The following is a 26,284-nucleotide window of genomic DNA, read 5'->3' as shown; positions in this document are numbered from 1 at the left end:
ACTCACTCACTCAGCTGTTGGCATCACTTTTTCCTTTGGTAAATGAACAAACAGATTTGGTTAGAGGTGGGATTATTATAAGTCTTCAGGTCTGTGTATTTAGGAAATTTAACATACAATTTGCATATAAAAACTACAAGGAGCCACCATGGTCATCATGATAGTATCGGTGACAAACACATATGATTACTCAGGGATCAGGAATAATGGGGAATATAATGGATGCTGAAAGGTGTCCTCCATTGCAGCCCGTGGGTGTAAAATGGGAAAAATCAATTCCTGATTAACCTCAAGAAGAACAAGTTGATCACCATTACCCAAACCTCAAACAGGCACACCTTGAACCTCCTTTTCATCACATTTAGGTGCATGGACCATGCCAACGCCATAGCATACCACTTCGTGTATGAACTGGTCACCATATCTGGTGGCCTGGTATGTATCTGGCTGAAAGCTCAATAGCATGTCAAACCACTCTCATGCATCTCCCCTGCCAATTTGCAATGGGAAAGGAATAATGTTCCCCCCCCACCCGGCTTCCTTGCTCAATATATGCAACTATGGTCATGTCACTCATCAGAACTACTGGTAACTCATCAACTGATCCTGAAATGCTTGTAGTATCATAAAAGGCTGCACCAACTTCCAAAGTGTTGATCGGCAGAGGAGAATCATCTCGTATCCATGAACCTTAATGGCCCTCATCTCCTCTTTGATGCATCCAAGAACAAATACATCTCTGGGAGATGGGAAGTTTACCAAAATATCAACAAGGATGTTTCTCTGTTATCAAACCACCATAAAGGATTATCCTTTACCTCCTGGCTGAGTGGTACAAGAGTTTCAAAGGTTCAGAAGCAGGTGGCTGTGACTGGTGGTTGTTCTACATTCTTTCCATTCATGGATTGGGTTCTGTGACCAATTCAGACAATATTACTACTTCAGTGTGGCATTCTCTTTAGAATAAAGAATACCATACACCTGTATAGTTGGTTTAATGATTAAATTTCTTATTGTCAGATTAATTTTTTCAGTGCCTACCATTTACTAAAGATGATGGGTTTTCAAGACAAAAACAAATCACTGACAGCAATAGGTATATTTGATTCAATTATAGTGATTGCAGCTTTGGCCACTTTGAGTGTCTACAGTTCCTTTAATACAAACATGTGCAGGGACCACACACATTTTATATAATGAAACTTAATTGCCTGAACAAAGGGATTTTTATAACATCTTTGAAGGGCTTCTAAAGCACTTTCTAGTCAATGAAAAAAAAAAAATTGTGTAAGATGTTTGTAAAACATACTACACAGACAGTACTGTTGTAAAAACAAATTCATTACTGGGAAATAGACTAGCTTCTTTCATGAGACAGTGTTGCAGCAAATCCTAACCCATAGGAAGATATATATCGGTCTGCATAATTATGTTGTGTGGGCCTTGTGTCATATGTTCTTTAGTATGTGCTTATGCAGTTCAGAGGTATACGCTAATTTCTAATATACAGTTAGTCTTTACAGACGTAATTTATGCATTATATGAGGGGGGAAATTCTGATGACATTTATTGCCAGATATGTCAGGTCTAATATGGAATGGTCATGGATGATTTTTTTTTTAAATGATGTCTCTGACTGAATAGTGCAGTGGTTGGTAACTTGCCTGAATCTTTATTGCACTGTTTGGTTAATAAGTCATGATGGAGCATGAAAGTTTTACATCTGACTTGTATGGAAGGATGTGAACACCCAATGCAGATTCTGAATCTTCAATGTGAATTGGATCTGTGCTATTTAATGCCGAGCCATATATTTGGCTCGAGTCTAAATTGGATAGATCAACCCCAGTGTTATAATACAAAGTAACTGTCCTGTCGGCTCTCAAGTTGTGTGATATTCCTATTTGCTTTTGGGTTTAACAGTGATGCCAACTGTTAAATGAGTGTATGCTAGTTAACTACCTGGCTACCTAGCTTCAACAACTGGACCAGATTTTGCCTACGGTATATCCTTTTAAAAGACAAAAGTTTGTACCCTCATTAAGTAATAATAAAATGAAATGAAAAAAGATAGTCTTAGATTTTCAATGTAACCTCTTCCGCTAAGTATTTCATTGTCCAAATAATACCTTACATAAATTTACCTGATTAAATTAACAGTAGTAAAAGAAAACAAATTGTGTGGAATTTTGTCATAAGCAAAATTAAACTACTTGTGTGCTTAAAATTTCTTATTCTCAATACTAACGTAAAATTACTGGAACCTTAACAGTGATTGTTCACTCATTTTAATGGAATGAATTACTATTTTGCCTACAAATGTGACGCTGCACAAAATATAAAACAAAACATCCATGTCACTTTTTATTTCCTTTCAGCCTGAATTTCCTCAGGTACACATACAATACATATCTACTACTGTGGCTGACTGTCTCCCACCCCCTTTTTTAACTGGCTGACTGTCTCCTACCCCCTTTCTTAACATGTCCAAGCCATCCTGATCTTTAAAACCCCAGTCCACCTCCCAAATGCTGAAAACCATATTTCTCTTTATCATAAAGGTGATAAAACTGTGCTCTGAATATCTTCTAAGGATATAAGCTGCTGAAAAAGAAAAACTAAGCCATAGCAGCTCTACTGACCCCTTCCAAATACAGTACTAGACAATTTCTTTCTTGTCTTGAAGTATAAAAATGGCACAATATAGAAAAATTCATGGTGTGATAAATTTTTTGCATACCACTTCAAATAAATGAATGTTGAAACTGAAAAAGCATTGCCACAAGACTGTTTCAATCCATATTAAAGTTCTATGACTTAGCTCATCCTTGACAAGGTAGAAGGATTTCAAAATCTTAAACTGAAAACCATGCAAATCTGAAATTCAATATCTTAAACTGAAAACCATGCAAGTCTGAAATTCATTCATTCCCTTAAAGGGAAATGGAAAAAAATAAATCTGACTTTAGTGAAGCCATATATTTGTTTCAAAAGGGATCTCTCATATGATTCTTCTTGTAATGTGACCATGGATTTCTATGGCAATAAAAAAATTGTTGTACTGTGTACCTTATATTAAAATACTGTACTGTACTTTGAAAATATTTAATGCTAAGTAAGCAAAGATACAGCAATAAATACATCAAGAATTTGTCTGGTTATCAAAATTAAGTAAGAAAGTTTTTTAGCTTGAAAACTAGTGTCTATTTGCATAAAATCTTCCAAAAAAGGTAGAATTACTGTCTTACTTATGAAATCATCAAGTTCACCCTTCAAATACCAAGTACCCATAAGTTACAACAATGTTACTTAGCATACGATAAATCTTTCAAGATTAGTATTTAATAAAGAATTTACTGGCTGAGAAAATGCTTACCCTGAGCTACGATTAGTTCTGCCATTCAATAATTCATATAATATTATGCAGCGTAAAAAAAAACTGCAATGTATAGTCGGAGAGAGAGAAGAGAGATTCGAACAATGAAGTACGTACATTATCCCAATGGAGAGTTTAAAGGTATAGTATGTACTGGGAATTCACCAGCTACATCCTACTGAAATGTTGCCTTTGCCTTCATGGCAAGCTAAGTACATAAAGGTCATTACAGTATTTGAAGTTTTCAACAGCATACAGGGAAATTATGACCATAAACTTTTGCACTGTACACATTTTTTTGAAGCAGGGACTTTTCAAGTTGTATACTTTCACAAAATTTAGATCTTTTAACCAGACTTTTTCCACATGGTACATACAACATCTATCTAATAGCAAGCTTTAATTCTTTTGCAATACACTGTAACAAGTCTAACACTTTCTGTGATCAGTAACCTAATATACTGTACTGACTAGAAATATTTCAAGAGTAATGTTCATTATCATATCAAATACTGAATGGTTCTGCAGCAAAAGGCACAGCTGCATCTTTGGCTATAAGACTCTCAATTTCAATCAACTTTATAGGTTCTTGCTAATAAGAGGAAGAGAGGAAATAAGTTTCCACCATCCTAATCCCCAAATCTTTTGGGATTTCTGTACAACTACTCTACATTGCAACACAAGGCACATCCAAGATATCGTGACCACAACCCATACAAGACAAGAACACAGTCCTCAGTTGGCACAGTTCTTCAAACAACAAAGGATTCTTTACATACTTAATACTACAAGACATCTTGTAATTACCCTGCAAATGTGCCACCTTCTATAGAAGACATTTTGTAACTCCTGCTAAAGTGCCATCTGCTACACACAACTGGTACATACATAATTAAAAGTCACATGGTATGAGCTTCATTTATCTATTGACCTTGATGATGAAAATTCAGCGATCAGCTACCTTTTCCAGAACAGCTGACATTTAAAAAAACAGCACATTACCGTCATCAAAATTACATGATATAAAATAAAATTACTGTTGAAAACGGTCACCTTTTATACATGTGAAAGCCCATTCCCAAAAAGGATTTTCATGAGTATTAAACAGATAGTCCTAAGATTAACCAGTACAATTCCATAAATTTTTTTTTATTAGATGACATGCATTTATGTCACTTAGGTTATAAGATATAATTTATTTTCAAATACATTTCAATAAATTTGCAAATTTTGTCTCATTAACTCATTTCTAACAATTTCTTACATACACTACAACAAAGTTAAGCTAAAAGCATAAGTTATTCCGATAAAACTTGGGTCAAAATTTTCTACAGTGATTTATCTTACATGCACTACAATGTCACTATAATATTGGCTATATATTAATCCCAATATATCTCACTGTGGATAGAGTAACTGCAAATACAATGCATTTCACAATGAAAAATATACCACAAGATTGCTAACAAATTTTCAAATAACTCCCACATACTATACTTATGACTTCAAGCCTAGTGTCATGTTATTAAAAGCACTAGTACCTGTACTACAATAGTTTTGAAAAAGATTTTGGTTACTTACTGATACATTTTCAATAAAGTGTATTGCTGCTTCTCTCCTCCAAACTATTAAAAAATGCACTACTGCACTTATTAATGTATCCATCTGTCACACTTGAGTTTCAAAATCTAGTGAAACTTCTCTGAATTCAGTCTAGTATCAGCACTGTTTTACTTTCCCTTAATCACAGCAGCATCATTTAAGGGCATCACAAATACACTGAGAGAAGATTTTATGTATCATATTCACAGAATTATCATTCTTCTTAATGAGATCTACACTTAGGTGTTTAACCTACCAAAAGAAGCTTAAAGTGAAACATTCTATCAAACGAATGCTGTCAATACATAAACTAAAAATCTGAAAATTTTTAATAGTACAAACCTATCATTTTCTCTAATGCCATTATCCATAGTTTAAGTTGGTAAGCACAGTTGCACTTCCAGATATAACATGTGAAACAGTAATTAAAATTTTGACTTCAACATGAGAGATGTAAAAGTTTGTAGGTTTAGGTGACAAATAATCTGAAGTTCTGTGCCCCCTCACATCAAGTTTTCTTATTGTCAATGACTATTTAAGAGAACAGATATATTTATTTGATGATATAGTTTGCTCTACCCTTCATATTCTTTGGTATTTTAATAGAATTTTCTCCTCAGTAGTCATTTAATCTTTTTCAATCCATTTTCCATCATAGTTAATATATAATTACACGTGCTGTAGTTCAACTAAACCAAGTCCCATCTTTTGGCTTGTAGGTCTTGTACAAAGAAATTGCTTGTACATATGAGGTTACCATTGGAGAAATACTTAAAAAGTTGGATAGCTATGTGGAAAGATACCAAAGGGAAAAAAAAAAAAAAAAAAACACATGTGCATAGGGGAAGGGGAGGCAGGTGGGTACAGAGATGCAGTAAAAATTTTACAGGGTGCCATGTTTGGTGAACTTTAGGTGGCAACCCCCCTACTGGTGTTTATATGTGAATGTGAACATTATGATCAAATAATAATAATATTATAAATGCTAAAACTTTTATTTTGCAGAGGTCTGTTAGTTCTCTTCAGTAGTCTTATTACTTATTCTAAGAATTAGTTCGCATAAGGAATAACATGTATGTATTTATCAATCGTTTTACACTTCCTAAAAGAACGCCCCATTACACAGCTACATCACAATTACAAAACTCTAAACATGCAGAGAAGATCTTTCACCAAAATTTTCTGGCCAAACTCATACCAAACAAATTATGAAGAGGGAAAACAAAATAATGACAAAGTTAAAGAATAGTAGTAATGGAAATGACAACAATGCATTTGAATTAAAAGGCTCGCTTCACACTTCTCATATTTGATGACCATAATGAGAAGCGTATGTGCATGACAGATGGCGAGACATGGCGCTCCTTATACAGAAGAGGGAATATGTCTTACTGTTCTTTAATTACCACTTCAGTGCATATAACTAAAAATTTGACTCATGTTCTACCAACTATTTGGCATAATGACATTCGTATAAGTAACTTGTGTTATTTGTTGAAACACTGCCAAGTGCTTCAGTCATCTTCAAAAATCCTAGAATTAAAAGTAACTCACTTTCATGAAACTGATCTTTTACTTTTCACACCCACATTTTACTTGCAATAAAGAGAAGTTGAATTTATGGTTATTCACAAGTGGGGAAGATCAATACCCTTTCTCACCATGTACAGTATTCTCAAGAAACTGATCAGAGACAAGGTAAAAAGTGATCTCAATCTACATAATAATCTTTTTTCACTTTTGCCTATCTTTTACAAGTATTCTGCAAGTTTCAACATTCACAATGTAATTTCTTTGAAGAGTAAAGTTAATTTTATGTTTGAATAAAAGTCACTGGCAGGTATTTATTGAGCTCTTTTGAAATCAGTTCCCAAATTTTTACATATTTTTCAAATTAAAGAAATGTTTTTGGTTAATCTTAGGATACTAGCTTCAAAATATTTATATCACCATAAAAAAATAAAAATAAATTTATGACTATGTTCATGTGATAAATATATTGGCTATACAAAAAGGAAAAGCAGTATGATTTCCGTAAATTACAGTGCAGTACAATGCTGTAGTATTTATCATATTTACACAATTCACAAAATCTTCATAGATTACGTATTCAAACAAGAACGGTTTACAAAATAATCAAGAACTATCATACAATCCATATGCCACTTTACACAGTATAGTACATGTGTATGGAACAAATTACTACTATATAAAATAATAATAAATTTATTTGGAAAGGGAATGTAAATTTAATCTACAGATGCACGTACTCATACATACCTTACACACGTTAGCCTCACAGAGAATGCTGACATCCGATGCAATTACAGTTTGGAGACTTACACATTCTTTTCATCACTTTGAAATGATAACTAATGCACTTCACCATTCACAGATTTTATTTAAGCTCTACAGTGCTATAACTCGTACAATTCTTCATGTTCTCTTAATAGTCTCTTCAATGACATGGTGATTGTGCGTCCTGGAGTGACCACTGGGTGGGGAGCAGCAGTAGGGTCATGGAAACCATTTTGATATATTCCCTCTCGCACTTTTGAGTGGTATGACCTTCTGTTATTACTAGTGCAATTTGATTCATCAACTTCCATTCTGTCAATCATTGGGCTGGAAAATTAAGATAATAATTAAATGGAATACAGTTAATTGATTTCTTGAATTATGGATGTCCTGTACTATCAGCCTACTTCTCTATGTAGTATGGAAAAAATGTCATTAATTATTAGAAAAAGTTTGAAAATGTTATAATGAATTACAAAAATATAATTTCCTAGGGAATTTAAATATTTTACAACCTACAAACCAGTATAATGTAAAAGATACAGTGTTGAATCAAATATCAAAGAAACCTGTATGTAAACCAAGTTTAAAATGTCTTGCAGGAAAACTAGTTGTAGGCAGTATTTTTTGTAGCAAAATTAACAACTATTAATTGGAAACAAATGCATAAATATAAAAAATTAAGATATAATTGCAAAATATTATCAATAGCTTTCTCAAAAACTAGTTTTTTTTGAGAGGCATGGGCAAAAGTCAAGGAATGGAAAATGTACACAATGTTCATGTACCATTTAAATTAAACATGAAACTAAAACCAATGGAAACACAAGGAAAGCTAATCAACGCATTCCGGTAATGCTTAACACATCTGCATGAAACCCAGACAAGAATCTGTATAACTTGTAAGATTTATAAAGCTTGCAAGTCCTCTTCTTTATTAGGCCCAAAGTATACTGAACATGGTGCACTATAGTAGATGGCACTGCAGGTAATTTGAAAGGGTCCTTCAGTTCTCAACTGCACTGCTGTATGCATTTTACATTTCATCCATTTACTTTCATCTCTTCTATCAAGACCTTCCACTTTCATTCATCACCCCTAATTGCCATTTTCAATTCTCAAAGGATTTGTAATATGTTGATCTAATTACAGTACTTTTCTTATTTATTCCCTTTTCTTGGGTAATTCAACTAAGCTATGGACATCAGTGCAAAATATGTCTTAGCAAATTTGCAATCCTCAAAATGCTTGGTTTAGTTTGGTTCTTGGTTTAGTGTAGTTCTTTTCCTCCACTAGGTTATAGAAACCTCTCCCACTTTCTGTTTACTCAATCCCTTGTGGACTGCAAACCTTTATTTCTCTGGTCCCATGACTATATGACACTTATGATCAGATACTGTGCGTATATTGTTACTGAAACCATTTCCACAGTGCAGTATACCATATCTGAAAACAGGAATATGATAACTTGCTTTCCTGAGTAGTTGTCTAGAGACCCAGTACTACATATTTATAAATGCTTGACATGTGGCTTGAACTAGAAAGAAAAAGGTTGTTACTTATTCAGTTGATGCTAGTCTCTTCGAGTCCATATCATCTTCTAATCTGAGACCTGTGGTTGCTGACTTTCTTAACATTTTACAGTAATTAATGCAAGTTGCAGATTCTGGGGGGATGAATTACAACCATTACATGACTATGACATTAGGTACAATCCCCTCCCCCCAAACTCTTCATTGAGTATGTTTCTTTGACTATGTGAAACACATTTACAATTCTCAATTGTCACACTTGATTGTAAATTCATTTTTGTGCAATACATTTCTTCAATCAGTAATTATTAACTGACTAATTCAATCAAGCTTTTGTTATGAAAGAAAAAAACAACTGATGCCAGTTGATGATATCGAGTACTGTATAATCAGAGCTCAACCTGTAGATACAGTATGTTACTTTATGATGAAAAGTGATATTTCACAAGTTTATAAAAAATCAATAAATCCAAATTCATAACACTGACACCTGGAATCTGTCTCCCAACATACAGTAGACAAGAGAAACTTCCATAAAAAACATTAAATTTTTCTCACAATATTTCCATTATAGGTCAAGTTCCCCAACTGTAATATACATTCATAAAATAATTAAATGCATTTTTCCTATCAACTGTCTCAAGGTTATATCTGATGCCCTAGACTTTAAAATAAGTCAAGAGTTTAATGCACTACAAGTAGTTGTAAATTCGACACTTCTGATTAAAGAAGCCTATACCTACTGTAAACCACATTTACAGTTCGTTGCCGAATGACACCCATTTGAAGATGTTTACCAATTGTAACATTTTTCTTTTGAAAGATGGAGAAAACTGCCCTCTGTAAATTATAAGCTTTTGGCATTAAGATGAGCTCATGCTACAGTACAACATAAGAACTTAGGTTTTCAAGACTTTCAGATTTAAAATACAGGCAAGAGCTAAAAGACAGCAGAGCAGAAGCATGAAAGCAGAACAAAGGTGAGGTGGAGTTTTAATAAAAAAAAAAGATAAATACCTCTGACTGAGGTACGTAGTTCAGTTTAAAAGATCAATGTGCAAGACACTCAACAACAAGGTAAAAGTGGTACCACTGGGGAGGGTAAAAGCCTTGTGGGTCCAACAAGATAAAAGATGACGCTGCTCTCATTTTGAAGAGGTTAGCCTTCAATAACAACCCATATGGTATCCAATCAGAACAGAATAAAACATGTAAGGAATAGCTACGTAAGGTTTTGAAATGAAGGCTAATATAATACATGACAATTTTGAAGAATTGTTTGCAAGTCAGGTGCACACACAAAAAAAAAATAATCACTTTTCTTCCTATGGCTGTTTCTGGTCTTCTGGTCCACTTTCATTCCCTGAATACTTTTGAGTAAAGAGTTTTATTAACTTTTAACATTCAAAATGGGAAGTCAGTCTTCAGAGCAATGTTAAACACACTTAGCATGATTGTGACTAAACATAATTAGTATTCAATATGAATGAATAACAAGAGGATATCTGCAGCATGGAAAATGCCTTCTGCACTATACCCAATGATCAAATAACCCAGTAACAAGAGAGAAAACAGGGTAATTGAAATAATGGACATATGAACAGCAGTGTAGGTTTCATCAGCAATGTAAAAGAAAAAGTTACAAGCCAAACATTTACACATGCTAACTTTAGGACACAATTATAGTGTCCAAGCCTGACATCTTTGCATGTTAGGGGCTAGACAACAGCAATTGGACCTACCCAACATATATAGACTTCAGTAAAACTACAGGCCTGAAACCAAACGGTTCTACTTTAGAGTAACCCGAAGAGGTGGCAAACTAATCTAACCAGTGAAATTCTTGAGTGGTGGTAGGATGAAAAATATAGGACTGAGTATGTGAAGAAACAGAATAAGAAAAAATAATGATAGAATGGGGGAAGTATTATTAAAAGCAGTTCATAAAAAAATCTAGAGTGAAATAACACACTGCATGTTAATAAATATCAAAGAAGAGCAGAAAAAGCCCCTACAGGAAAGATAAGAAAACTACCTTAAAGGGCCAAGAAAACTGGTTTACCCGATTAATAAGTGGGCTACTCATATATTCAATGTATGACTGCTGTTTCAACGAGACTGCCCAATCTTGTCACACCAATGAGTTATGAAGGCTAATGTCAGCTCTGTTGCGCTATGAATTATCTGAGGGCCAACGAGGCTAACTACTTTGGCTTAGGGTGCGTACACATGGTTAAGCAATGTTCATCAGACAGACACTGTTATTACATCATACTATGTTGTATGGTGATATCCTAAGGGCATACTTGAGAATTGACCTGACAACAAACAGTGCTACCAGATATTTAAGTACACTATAGTTTTTACTCCGCTCGCCAAAGTTCGGAACAGATACCATTGATAAAGATGCTGTGTTTTAACTCACAGCCGAACATTAGTGTTGTGGTCTTCCATGAACACGGGCAATGCCTCTTAGTCCATGGTAATCGCTTCAGATGTCTTCAACACACCTTTACTTTTCCTACTGTTATTTGGTGACATTGTTTGTCCAACAAACACTCTTCAACCATGTGTATGCACCTTAGAAAGACAGCATGATGAAAACCAGTGGGCAAGACAATTAATAATGCTATTGATACATCAAATAAAAGCTGCTGAAGAACAAGAGCAAGTCATACAATGAATTAATATGAGATGCATTGATTAACAAGATCATAGAAGTACAGAACCATACTGTACTTTGATGACACTACTTTATATTTGGACAACCCTCAAGTCACAACATCAGTCCTTATGACAAAGTGTGAAGTTTAGAAGGCTTTACAAAATCCATGAAAGGGACTTATCTTCATTATTCTGTAAATAAGGAAATGGTAACCCTATTTCATAATTAATCCTTGTAAAAGACAGAAGGGCAAATTTAAAATTTCAGGTAACATGGGACTACACTTAACATCAAGAAAACACTGAGTCAATATTTAGCTTTGTGGTCTGGTTAAACTACTACTTATAATAATAAAGACAACCTAGTTCTGGGTCACACCTCACTTCACTTCTTCAGTATATTAGCCATCACTTCATCCTTGTAAAAAATAAATAGAAAATTATCAGAGTCTCATTTGATAAAGAATTTTAGGCATAATCACACTTGCAAATTAGCTTCTTTAAAACATTGGCAACTTACTCAATGAGAGGTTTTAGCTCTGGATTCTAAAGGGGCCATTACAACAACAATGAAGATTACAAACAGCACCGACCTCTGCTCAATACAGCATATCTTCGACAAGAAATAAGTTTTTGACAAATAGATTTCATTCTGGCAATGACTACAAGCTCAGCATAGTGCAAAATGAAATACACAAGGCCTCACAGGGAGAATGGGAATTTTTTAGTGACCTAAATTCAATTAATTTACTTTTGAATACTTATAGCTGTCATCTTTTGCATCTGCAGTATAATATATCGAGTTATCAAATAAGCTGGCAGCGAATTAAGAAGCAAATAAATAAATAAATCTTACAAATATATCAAATCAGCAAAATAATAAATGACAATATCACTTAGTGCCCATCTGCATAATCATTCCATATCGCCATTATTTTCTTGTAATGCTAAGTGATATTTTGATCAATAGCTGGGGTTAATGACATCTGTTTAACTCCTAAACAAATAACAGACAATTTTAGTAGGAAATTCCTATTACTGTAAGGTCCTTTAGTTTATCAAACAGATCAGTTATCTCTACATCCTCATAGGGTTGGTCCAAATGATTTGTTTTTGAAAGATGATTGAAAACTGGAGCAAGTAGGATAGCTAAATAGAGTTAGTCCTACAAGAAAGGATGAAAATAAAAAAAGCAGAAAACATTGAGCTGGAGCCAGTACTACCACCACCCAAACTGCTGTACATTATGGTGAAATTTTGATAAAATATCAATTCTAGCCAGCTGTTGCAAAATACAATAAAATCACCTTATCCCCATATATTTATGGTTTCTACATTGACACTTATATCTTAAATTGGGAACCTCATATTTTATTGTTTTAGTGCAGTTTGTCCATTTAAAAGACACATGAGGCTACCTATCTCCCCCTAAGCCAAATCAAGATCTTTGACTTCTTAATGCACTCAAATAACAACAGATCCAAAAAATTTCAACTCAACCATTATAGACTGCCCTAACACCCAATAGATAATAAAAACACTGCAAATATACTAATCCAGGCTAACACCTATTAACCCATTGTTGATCTACATAAACCCATACCAAAACTCATTATGTCTAAGGAAAACTTATCCTTAATATAAATGAAATCATAATTATAGATTACATTACACTTACCTACAGGCACACTTAAGTTACAGAGCAAAAGGACTATAAGAATGAGTAACTCAGAAACACACTACAACATGAATGACAAATTAAATTACTTTCAGCTATGTGCATGCTTATACAGTAATAACAATCATAATCTACTTGATTTCCATACTCTAATGCATGTGAAAAGTTAAAAGTGAAGGCTAGGACAGTTCAAGGCATTCATAGATTAGAGCACTGAAAGCAAAAGTGCAGAGAAAGATTTTTCAGATTAAAAGAAAATAACAAACCTTCCTTCCCAACGAGATAAAAGTGAGCAGGATTTCAAATAAAACTTGTTGATAATGTTCCATTACTTTATTCCAATAAATTCATTTACATTATTCAAGCTTTACAGTCTCTCTTAAATCTTATATAAGGCATAAGATTAATACTTGAAATTAAAAAGTAAAGATTTGAAACCCTGCATATATGACTAAAAAAAAAATTCTCTTTTACAAATAAACTTAAACATGGACACCTTTAGTTTCAGTTTAAGATACGATAACAGATTGCCACTTAATTTATCTAACAATTACTCACATAGATAAAAAAAACAGGCAAGAAAATATATCAATCTATTTTTACTTCCTTAACTTTAGTATACCATGAAGCTATGTACTTGTACTTTCTTAGCAAATTTCAAAAGGAAATCGAATGCCCAAGCCAATGCACTTTTAACTTTAAAAAAACATGCATAGTTCTTGTAAACTTAAGTGGAGAGACCCAGGAAAATAACATCTTATTTTATGTTACAAAAATATAATTTTAGAAAACTGATCTGATATATTCTCAATACAATTTTCAATTTATATGCACCAATGCCTGTCATTACCAAGCTATCACCTCTGCCCTCTTACAATTCACTAATTTACTTTATAAGGCCAAAATTATGGTTTAAATATCCCTGACAGTAAGAAAACCATGTTCACCATGCAGTGTGACAACCCTCACTGACTCGAGATAATATAAAATGAACATTCAAAAGTTGCATATTCTAACCTCACATGACATTCTAACCAATTCAAAAAAATCATCTGTGAAGACTTTATCATCAAAACAAGTTTCTAAAACAGAACATCTGGGGAACATCGGTATATCCAGCAGTGGACAGTGGACTTGTGTCCTACAAAAACCCATTTTTTTAAGGGGGATGCTAATGTTCCAGACTTTCAAATTTAACACGATAAAGTAGCAAGAAGAGTATTCAGTCATGAGTTGCATATTTCTTAATGCAGCCTAATGGATCTTGAGTTACCTGATATATATGACTCAGAAATTGATGAAAACATAATTTTCTGTTGCCTCATGTAGTCAAAAAATATATATCCCCAACATATTTCCTTATCCCAGTTAATCATATTACATTGTTATATAAATGAAATTGCAATTCACTGAATACCTGACAAGTACCCTGAAATCCATTAGCATGTTTGAAATGCAGAAATTAAAGCACCAAATATATCTTTCATAACAATTACACTTTTGTGCAAGCAAGCTGCTCTTTCATCTTGCAAAAAAAGCATTTGACCAAAAAAGATCACAGAAATTCCCAGTCTTCTGTGGGCAGCACTACAAACCTTATTAGTACAAACATAACCTCTGTCTGTTCTGATATATAAATCTTAACAGAAGTAAACTGACTTATTAAAGACAAGAAACTTAAAAGACAACTGCAACATACATACATTATTTTGAACTTTTAGAAGCCTAACAATAAAAAGAAAACTTTTTAGTTGAATTACCAAGAACAACAGCAACCACAAAATAAGATTCATTTAAATTTTTAAGTAACTAGTACATTGCAGGGAGACTATAATCTGAAAACTAAAATAAGTACGCAAAAATATGAGCAAATACATAAATGCACTGCATGAATGTTAATTCAAAAGGAAATAACTTTGGAGGAAGAAAATGTTAAAAAATAAGCATGAAAGAGCAAACTTAAAAATGTATCAGCAACAAAGATAAGCATTCAGAAGAAAACTAAAGAAAGAATTGCCATACAGGTCAGAATTATACATAAATGTAAACAATCTCCAATACTGAGTTAAAAGATGTTAAAAATGCTGAATGACTATCTGCTAGAAATGCAACTCAACTAAATGCAGCTGTTCACAGGGTACCAATCACTTTACCCAGGAACAAAACCAATAATCCACTACAAACTATCATAAACACAATGAAATTGATGAAAATGTCACCTTGAGCTACAAATATAAAGACAACATATCAATTGCAATGATGGCTTTAAATCCAAAAACTAGACAATCAGAATTCAGGTGTAATATTCCTAACCATCTAGATGTAGCATCAAAATCTGTCGTAACATGGGGCTACCAATGAATTTTAAAAACTTGGCATACGTCGAAGCTAGCATGACAATATACCAAGGAGAGAGCATAGACTTCTTCGTTACTGCTATTATTGTGGTATCATACTGCTGTTTTTATATCTTAGCCAAAGCAAGCTAGAGCAAACTAGTTGATACTTAAAACAAATCTGAATCCCATGTATCTCAATTGTACTTGGAAACATTTTGGGAATGATAATAGTAAAACATATACGTCAATAACAAAAATTTGCTAGTATTGATAATAGCATCACTTGACACAAGACAAAATTAATTTTAAAACTTATGTACATAATTTCATTTAAACTAGTTTTCCAACTGTCAGAGAACTCCAACTTTTCTTCTAGTACCCAAGATAAACATGACGGAGGATCCTTAAACCTACATTCTATCAAATTCCAAGGCATTTAAGTCCTCTAAGACTAGCCTTTAACAGCTATTTCCAGCATCAGGCATTAATAATTACCTAACAAGCTAGGTAAAATAACAACTGCATGCAATTGTTCCAAAACATTGTTAATGCAGATATGGTATATAGAAGAAATTACAAATGTATATTCATAGACTAAAAGTGACCCAGTATAAACCAAACAGGCCTACTGTATGTTCAATGACAGACAAACATATACACTATGCAGATAAGATTTTCTGATAAATGAATCCATTTACGACTGGATTTTAACTACATAGCTGGCTACAATATCTGCGAGGGAATTGGCAAAAAAGATACGTACATACAGTATTCAGTTGCGTACATTTTTTGTAAATCACACTTTTTAAAGATAGTAAATTTTATGTAGAAGACCTGTGACAGTAAGGTTTACCCTCTTCATGATGCAATATGGTCACCTTACATTTTTCAAGAAAGGAGAAAACTCACATTATGATAAAGCCATGGTATGAAGAAAAGTCAACAGAAAGTTGGCTTGATGAAGAATGAATAGATGAAGGAAGACCTATTAAATATATGATGCATCACCTAACGATATCTGGACTAGCTGTGACAAAAAACTCTAGTCCTCACTCCATCCATCTTGTAAACTCTTGTAAAAGGGAAATATATCATGCAGGAATTCCTTGAAAATGTTTCTGGTCAGCAATTTTCATGAAAGAATAAAGTAAAATATATATGCACTTCGTTAGTGATACTTGAAAACATTCAAAACATAAGCCATAAAAATACCTGGATAATCTAAAATCTTTTAAAATGCATTTAGAAGCTACATACTTAATACAGAGGCAAACACTGTTAATTCAAAACTTCAATCTTTTAAGCTTGCAAATACATGAATGATAAAGTTTAACAAAATAAAAAAAAATAAAAAAATTATTCTATCAATACACTATGGTCAAGTTTTCAAGTACCACTACCCTGACTGAATAAAAAACAATTAAGTTGTTAGTACTTCGGTAAATTAATGATGCTGAGTATATATGGAAACAAAATAGAAACAGTAAGTTTACGAGTAAATGTGTTATATGTAAAATAAGTATATAATGTTAAGCTTTCAATAACATGTTATGCAAAAAATGTTATGTTATCATGTAAGTCTCAATATGCATTCTATATGCTAAAAACCTATGAAGCTTTTACAAAACTGTGCTACAGTTAGAGTTCTTCACTCAAAAAGGAGGCTGAAGCATACTTTATCAAGCCTCTAAACTTTCCTGTCTGTCACTTCCTTCATTCAAAATATTTCATGGATTGACTCAAACATAAAACTATTGTCTAACACCTTTTATCATGGCACATACTAAACCAATTTTCAGCAGCAAGCCATATTACAGTACTTTGAACTATACTGTCCTCAGCCAAGCAGCTAATCACTTCCTCAGATTTTACAAGCGAATAGAATGACTAAAGTGAGGAGTCCGACAAAACTATAAAATATATATATATCTATGTAGCACCTCCATGGAAAATCTTAAAATTTTCTTGAAGTCCCAATGTCCTCTTAAACCTAGGGCAGTGATGTCATCAACAGATTTCATAGGCATACCAAGATTCAATTTGCAATATCAATGCGAACAGCACATTTTATCTGTTCATGACATCACTGTGTATAAAGATATGAAATCCATGTCTAATTGTTTTCCTTAAATTTTACCATATGCAATTGCCACTGCAGCTGCATATAATATATAGGACTACAGGCTTGTGTGCTGATATGTCAACTAATTGCATCTATCACCTGTATCAAACAACACAAACTCATTTAAAAAATACATAATCTGAAGATAGAAAAAAAAATACATATTTAAAAGCTGCTCTACTTGACCACTTTTTAAGCAGACAATACATTTTCACTTCTTTTCACGCTTCACCATTTAGTATTACAATGCTGTTGTCCATAAAAAATGCCAATACCACAAGCTCACAAAAAACAGATAACACACCAAAAAATCTAACTTAACAATACAAAAAATATTAAAGTTCAGCCATTATTTCCATATCCACTATTCAAGAGTATCACAATTAATTATAGGGAATCAAATTGATACAAAAACTAAGATGTCACCCTATATGAGCCCTGCAGAAAGTTAAATTTGCACAACACCTGTACTGCATATAAAAGCATCCATTACATTTTAATGTGACATGTTTCTGGAATACCTTAATTCATCCTTAATAAACAAACAAAATTGTGTGAAAACTGAAAAGCAATTCTCTGATAGGAAACACTGAAATATGAGTAACTGCCATATTATTCATGCTATTTATGGTGGCAGAATTTTAGGTAAAATAATCTAAATTAGACAGTTAATGAAATGAAATAGCAAATTTCATTTCCATAACATCTGTGATAAATGATGAAAGAGCAACAGCTAATTAGAAAATAGTTTTACTGTGACTTGTATAACAAATCATGCATGAATAACAGGTGTAGGGAAAAAAAGGGGGAGATGGTAATAACTGTTATTAAAGACAGTATTCTTAATTTTAAATGAAGCAGTACCAAAAATTATATATTTAGAAAAAATTTGACTCCAAATAATCCTAACAACTTCTTTACACCTCAGTTTTCTAATATCTTAAATCATTACCTCATTTTTGCCCTTTCTATCACTTCAAATATGTGTATGAATCAAGTGGTAGGTATAAAATAAAACATTATTCCTGATTAATAATACAGTAGCTCCTTCCTTTCCCTGTTGCGATGCCCTTACAGTATTTCAAAATTACAGTATACATTCACTTTATGCTTACCAGGCATTATTCCATTTTTCCCTATCCAGCCAGACTATGATGACTGTATTTGGCATGCAAGGTAGAGCTAACTAGCCACTGAATGATACTAAAACTGTTTTGCAGTCTTTATGCAGCACATTCTTCCCCTAAACACTTGGTGCCTATATATGCAATACAGATTTTTTTTCCTCAAATAATTCACTGCTTCCTTGCAAATACTCTAAGAGAATTTATAAGCAATGCATATATCCACAATATCTCCCATTAAAATCTAACCATTCTTTCAATTATTGTATTGTTACTGAGTATTATTGACAATTCATTTTCCTGTAATCATCCAATCAACTTCAACTGTTCACATCAAAATCTGAGACACACTGGATCAGTGGCTGTATACATTTCAAAACAATATAAAATTCTCCAAGTTACCATAGTTATTTCACTCAGTTTTCACTGACAGTTTACTTGTGAAAAGTTGAGTACATGATATAAAACTTGATGTAAATGGATGTCATTTGATTATTTACAATTGCAAAAGTGTACGCACCCCACCTTGTGTTACGTTAAAGCATTGCACTAGACAGTGTATTCCAGTTGCATCTAAAGTTTCCAGTTTTTCAGTATTCCCAAACTATATACAAGGAGAGAATTATGAAATTCACCATTACATACAGTATGCAGTTGTTCAAACTGAAAGACAAAGACAACAGTAACAAACAAACAAAAATAATAAATAAAAAATCTACTGGCCCACATTAATAATTTATGAGCAGTTCTCGCAACAATCACCCATCCCCCAAACAAAGCTACTAATAGTACACAGCAGCAACCCGAGACTTACTATGCATGTGTCTCCATCCGTTCAATACTGGATTTCATAAGGGCAATGTTTGAGTCAATCTTGGACAGGAAGTCGCTGGGATTCGTTTCTGAACAGTCATGGAGGCCACTTAACACTGATGGTGACCTACTCTTTGGAGTGCTGCTTGGTGAGCTACTAGCATCTGAGCTCCTAGAAGAAAAATATTTTAAGTACGTAAGAGATAACAATACCTAGAATAGAACAGAATATAGAATTTAGCCCAAAAGCCAAGTTCTGGGTCTATCAGGTCATTCAGCGCTGAAATGGAAATTGACAGAAAAAAGATCAGAAAGGTAGAACAAGAGGGAAACCTTGTAGTTTCACTATATGTAATTAGTTGTTAGAAGAGGGTTGGAAGTAAGATAGAAGAAAGAGAATATCAATGGATGTACAGTAAAAGGAATGAAAGAGGTTGCAGCTATGTGCTGAGGCACACTAACAAGAACCCTAATTAATGCCCACAGTGCACTGCATGAGGTGCACTGGTGGCACTAGCCCCCTAAAGGGAATTACATCTAGTGACAATTTTGCTTTTTACAATGCCTGATGTACCTGATACTGTACATGAATATTCCCAGTAAAACTAAGACAACTTTCACCAAGTTTCCATGAACCATTAAATCAAATAAATTTTGTAACAATTTCTTGTAAAATTTCTATCTTTGAATTCACAAATACTATGAGGCACAATGCAGAAAAAGAAAGATTAAATTCATATGCACCTCTTAAGATCAGAAAATAAAGACTGATAGGGGATACCAATAAAAACCCATGATCTGGTTTATTTTTTGCCACAAAACAGACAAACCTTACCTGTCAGAACCATTAAAATGTGTTGTAGGACTTTGTGGCGAAAGAGTGGTTCCCATGACAGCTTCATAGACATCACGGCTAACAGGAACTTCTAAATAATCGTGAGTGAACATAGCCTCTATTGACCAAAGCTTATTGTGCTGTTTCAAAGTTTCCATCTGAAGTGAAGATATACCAACATTATCAGTTGAAACAATTACATAAGTTACAAAATTTATAATAATCTATACGAACGATCAACATTTATTTCTAACATACAAATTCTCTTATAAGTTACCCTGACAATCTAATCATAAACTTTTGTGAATACTGAAATACAGTAATTTTAAAGGCAAAATGAACAGTAATACAAAAACCCTCATTTCACATATTGTTCTTTAATCTGCCATTTGACAGATGAGAATAGTGATAAACAGTCCTGGAAAATGTTTTGGACAGCTTAATTACTCTTTGTTAATCACTTAAAATGTGGTACAACCACAAGTTCACAACCATAGGTACTTGCTCAACATATATAAAAAATATGTTCTCACATACAATACGTAGTAGCTGTTATTCACCATATCATTGTAAGTAGTTTTAAGTCAGAAAATTATGAAAGCAAGTAGCATGTTGGAGACCTGAGGAATCTAGATTGATTGGTTTGTGAAATTCAGGCTAAAAAGCCAAGCACTGGGGTACTACTTTCAACCAGAACGGGCTATAAAATCATATAGAAGAAATGGACTAAAAGTGAATTTAGACAAGTGCTGTACAAGACAGATTACAACCAAGAGAATAGATTATGCATCCGACAGTATTAAAAAAAAGAAAAAAAAATTAAATAAAATCAATGATCATAAAATAAGTCCAGAATATAGTTATACAATTAGTGTACATGTACGTTTAACAAATATGCACAGCTAATGCAATATCAATAGCAAGACCAAACTAATATTGGCTTAATGTTGAAAAATTACCAGTTCTTGTAATAATAAAAGGTCAGCAGTATTCAATTTTAAATTTCACACAAGTAAAATGTACACCACTGGTTTAAAATAATTTGGAACTTGACAATTAGTGACCTTGCAAGTTACGATTTGGCCCCACTGACATTGCTTTTCACTGTACGTTCCATTAGGCCTCTTCCCATCTAACTGTTTCATTCCTTTAATTTGGCCTGCTTCAATTCCATTTCCATGTCTTGCATAAAGAATAAGCAAAATTAAGAAACATCTATTGTCTAAAGTTTTTGTATTTTTCTTTATTGTATTATTTGTATTTTGCCCAAACCTGTGCCATGTACTACTTAAAGAATGTATTATATTAATGCCATTTGTACACATGACCTTGGAGCATGGATGTAAAATAATTAAGTATCTAACGGTTTTTACACAAAAATGTTTAGGTTTCTAAGACCAGGTTAAATTTTAGGGCAGACTAAAACCTGATTGAAAGTTTATTCCTAAATTCCTTTTCAGTAGTATTATTGCAAGGATCTTAAGCATATGTTTAAAGACAATACCTGCAATTCCAATTTCAGCTAACCTAGTACAGCTATAACACATCTTTAAAAATATTTTGTTGTCCATACAAGGAATTCTTAAAATTAATGTACATGTAGCCTATTCCTTTTTTGTATTCACATGCCTTATACATTATTGTAAGCCTTATTTGTATTAATACATAGGACATTTTCTTAATGTAATATTCAGTTGTAACTCGTGACATGGTAATGGTAACACTTGACATGTGCCCATACTACATACTTTATCTGAATCATAGATAAATATTTCAGTTATAACAGTAGGTCATCTACTATTTAAAGTTTTCAGACATGGTGAAGAGCATCTCTTCAAATTACAATCTGTGCAGTTTACCATGCAATGGCATATGTATATATATATATATATAATATATATATATATATATATATATATATATATATATATATATATATATATATATATATATATATATATATATATATCTTAGTTCACATTGTCTAATGCACTTTTTGTAGCAGATGATTCTCCCTCCAATTTTAAGTTAGAGGATGCATTTGAATCTTACTTTCACTTTTTATTAATTACATCCTTATATATATATATACGTATATATATATATATATATATATATATATATATATATATATATATATATATACATGTATAATATATATATATATATATAATATATATATAATATATAATATATATATATATATATATATATATATAATATAGTATATATATAGTATATATATATATATATATATATATATATAGATATATATATATATATATATATATATATATATATATATATATATATATATATCTGGTTGAACAATTTTGGCCTATACTATCAATAATCTAGCCAAAGATTTATGATCCACAGTGTTACATAATACTACTGTATACCTCTGAGATTAATGGGATCATATTATAGTATCTTACTTTGTAAAGATTACTTATCTCAGGCTCTTTTCTCTCTCAGCTGTTTTCTGTTATCATAACTTATCTGGAAAACCTATAAAACTGTAATAGGATAAAAGGGCATGTTTTTGGCTAATAAAAGTTAAAACGTTTTTAATTAGGTCCTTCTGACTTATGGAAGATATTAATATTCACTTTGTATCGTTACACTTATTACATTTAAATTATTTGTCATAGCCGGTATGTGGATTGAAAAAAAATAAAAAGCTGGTTGGTTGGCTTTAAGGAAATAAAAGAGGCATGTAATGTCACAATTTTTCCAGTATATTCAAGATAAAAAATGAAACACTAAAAAATGAGTGATAGTCAATCAAATCAATGTCACAAACCAAAGCTGAATTTAAGATTTCATTTTTGGTTACTAATTAAACATTTTTTTTTTTTTAAATATTTTGGGAGGAAGTTTAAACTCACCCTGCTTAGAAGCAAATCTATTTTGTAACCTGACCACCATATTGGGTTGCAACTTACGCATACTGAAAGGTACTATACAGAATAACCAAGTTGGGTCACCAAGAAAGGGAGATAACCTGGGTTAACATTTAAAACTTTATGATATGGAGTCTTGAACGATTAATAGCGCAAATTTTTCAGAGCACTAGTACGTACTGTATATTCTGTTACACAGAAAAACATTGCAGATAACTTCATATGCTTACAATACTCATTCCATTTTAATTTCCTGAATTATATTTACATTCACTTATTAATCCCAATATCACAATGCAGACATGCATATTTCCTAATGATTTTCTGATTAAACTGAACATAACTACACAATATATGGTACCTAGCAAGCAAATCCTGAAATACCTTATTTAGTTACCATGAGATTGAATAATGACATTTTCAACAGATCAAGCACATGCGCTGCTCTTGAACAAGTTTGGTAGGTTACTAGCACATTAAGTGGCACATGGATAAGACTTGTCCTTTTTTTTACAAAACTTATAATATTAGACTGCTGACATTAATTCTTTCTTAACATCTCAAAGCATAATCTACCTAGAAAAAAAATACAAAGAATCTTAAATATCCAGTGTAGGCTTACAAATCTCTACATCCTCATTGTTAGTGGGCTACCCTAGCAAATGCAAACTCATCGTTAATTATATCCACACTGTACATACATCTAATGCATTACCAGCATTCTTCAACCATTTAAGAGAAAATCTTATACATACTACCTATATTTACAACAACTTGAAATACCAGCCTAAAAAATTTAGGAAGAAAACATCCTTCTCATACTGGTATCCTAATCATCGCTAAGGAAAAGTTATCCAAATGCTGAAAAAATATATTATGCACAGGCTATTAACCCCCACAACATAAATATACTGGAAAATAGTTAATACCTATATACCTACCTAATTTGAAAGAGAAGAGTTTCACACTTGCACCTTTCTAACACTCTCACCAGTCAAAAGATATTCTAAAATTAGCCACTGCCCTGTGAAATGTATTAGGAAGTAGTCTAAAATCAAGTAAACTCTTCAAAATAATCTAGGCAATCGAAAAGTAGATTCATCACAAGAATTGTCAAGAAGGGTTTGTAAAATGCAGTTATTCCAATATATCAGTTTCTTCCTGCTCTTTGGTAGGTTCTCCTGGAAATTTTCACTGCAAATGGTAGTAGTCTATCTATGTATGTTGTTTGACCAACTCTTACCCAAAACTATGTTCAGTACTGTATTAGCCTAGGCTTGGCAATCCTAACTAATGGAAAGTCTCCTAGCATTGGCTATCATTGGGTACGCCTACAATAGAGCTGCAGCAATTAATTCTATTTTAAAGTAAATTTCTTACAAACATGAAATTCAGTATGAGACATGGTGGAATGACAATCCCGTGAATTATGAGTTACAAATTAACTGGAAAAATAAGAAGACTTATGTTCTCATTCATTTGAGGTTTATATCAGAATAGGGTGATTATGTTTTATCATCATCTTTAAATGATACATTTTTATGTAGTCTTTTTTTTTAACATTAGGCTATTATAAATAAAATTAACACTGATACTGACAAAAAGCAGTTTTTCAGGTGGTTTATAAAATTGTTTTACATTAATGAAAGGCCTACATACTTCATACCTATAAAAAACAAACCTTTAAGTAAGCTTCCTTGTATGGTTTATTTTGTAACTACTTTTATTTTTACCTTACACCAGTACTCTCTATTAAACAAAGTTAGGGAAGGTAAGATTAAGTTGTATCTCTGTAATTGGTCTTGTGATGGGTTTTCCTTTACTAATGTTTTACAATTGGTACTAGGCTACTACTTACAGCCTAAACAGAAACTGTAGTTTTCAAACTACCTGTGCTTAGATTATTTCTTGTATTTTTGACTACTACCTAGTTAGGTATTCCGCCTGGAGCATTTAACACTAGACCTAGACTCCCCATAGGCATTCGTTATATACTAATAACCAGGAGGCCTAGGAAACTCAAAAGCACCTACCAAGATGACCATAAAGGTTTAAAAAAACAACATGAGGCAATTATTCGGAAAATACCAAACATGAATTTAACGAAAATTAAGATATCTAAGTAGCTAGCATACAGTTAAGATTAGGTTAGCCTACCTATTATTTTACCTGCATGATGTTTCGTGATTTTCTGGTAATAAACTGAGCTGAGAGAAAATCAATAATCATTTCATATAAATGACTTGCCATAGGCTAGCTTATGTCAATAAATTTAATTTAGTCTGCCTACAATCTAGTAGGTATAATTGTCCCACTAGTCTTGAGTAGAGCTACCAAAGGAGAGAGGAGCACTTACTTACGGGCAAGATTCCGTTACCACACAGGGAAACCAGGCCTAAACTACAAGCACAGCCGAAATTCGGCAAAGAAAATACATGACACTCGAAACTGCGTTATCCTGGAAGCGAAAACGACTCTGGCACTCCACATCTTTCACAACGATAACAGTCTGTGCCAGGGGCCCATCCCAAAAGCGAAAACATGGAACTCGAAATGCACTCACTGTGACACCATATCTGAGAGCTATGCCTTGCAAGGTGTCCTGTTTGGACACACGGTGCTTGATGATATTTTCTGGCCGCTTCATGTTCACTGAGGTACTCCCGTATCGTCTGTGGGGTTTATTTGTTGAGCCCAGCAGCCCTTTCTCCTCACTGCTGGCCGCCATATTTGTTATGACTGGAGGTGAGCAGGCGCCAACTTATAATATTTTCGATTAATTTTTTTGCCCTGAAAATGAGTTGTCTGCACGTATATATTAGTCGCATTGATAAACGCGTTTAATCTACTGGTTTTTATTATACTTTGAAGTATGTATTACATGTAAAAGATCTACAATTACATATGGTGGTGTGTGGCAAGTTCATTCCTTAACCTTGATAATTGGATAACAAAAAAAATTTCACACAGGTGAGAATGCCAAGACGAGGGAATA

The 26,284-nt window shown here is 32.9% G+C and overlaps 2 protein-coding genes across 2 annotated transcripts in view; one reads left to right on the top strand and one right to left on the bottom strand.

The window, feature by feature from the left end:
* Positions 1-26,284, top strand: part of LOC135209062 (atrial natriuretic peptide-converting enzyme-like) — a 1,031,477-nt gene that overhangs the window by 9,756 nt on the left and 995,437 nt on the right. The window lies entirely within an intron of this gene.
* On the bottom strand, positions 1,083-26,040 carry LOC135209061 (lysM and putative peptidoglycan-binding domain-containing protein 2-like). The gene is made up of 4 exons (XM_064241630.1): positions 25,853-26,040; positions 20,384-20,541; positions 19,550-19,720; positions 1,083-7,603 (listed from the first exon to the last, which is right to left on the bottom strand). Exons 1-4 carry the CDS (start codon positions 26,015-26,017, stop codon positions 7,396-7,398), a joined length of 702 nt encoding a protein of 233 aa, XP_064097700.1. The 5' UTR covers positions 26,018-26,040; the 3' UTR covers positions 1,083-7,395.

Source organism: Macrobrachium nipponense, chromosome 37, assembly GCF_015104395.2.
Source record: "Macrobrachium nipponense isolate FS-2020 chromosome 37, ASM1510439v2, whole genome shotgun sequence".
Lineage (NCBI taxonomy): Eukaryota > Metazoa > Arthropoda > Malacostraca > Decapoda > Palaemonidae > Macrobrachium > Macrobrachium nipponense.
This window is presented reverse-complemented; position numbering and strand designations above follow the sequence as displayed.

Excerpts from the sequence above, each read along its gene's own strand:
- LOC135209061 (XM_064241630.1), bottom strand. The coding sequence starts at position 26,017 with ATGGCGGCCAGCAGTGAGGAGAAAGGGCTGCTGGGCTCAACAAATAAA. Across the intron at positions 20,542-25,852 it reads CTCTCAGATATGGTGTCACA|ATGGAAACTTTGAAACAGCA; the intron begins GTGAGTGCATTT and ends TCTTCACTTCAG. Across the intron at positions 7,604-19,549 it reads CGGATGGAGACACATGCATA|CCCAATGATTGACAGAATGG; the intron begins GTAAGTCTCGGG and ends TTAATTTTCCAG.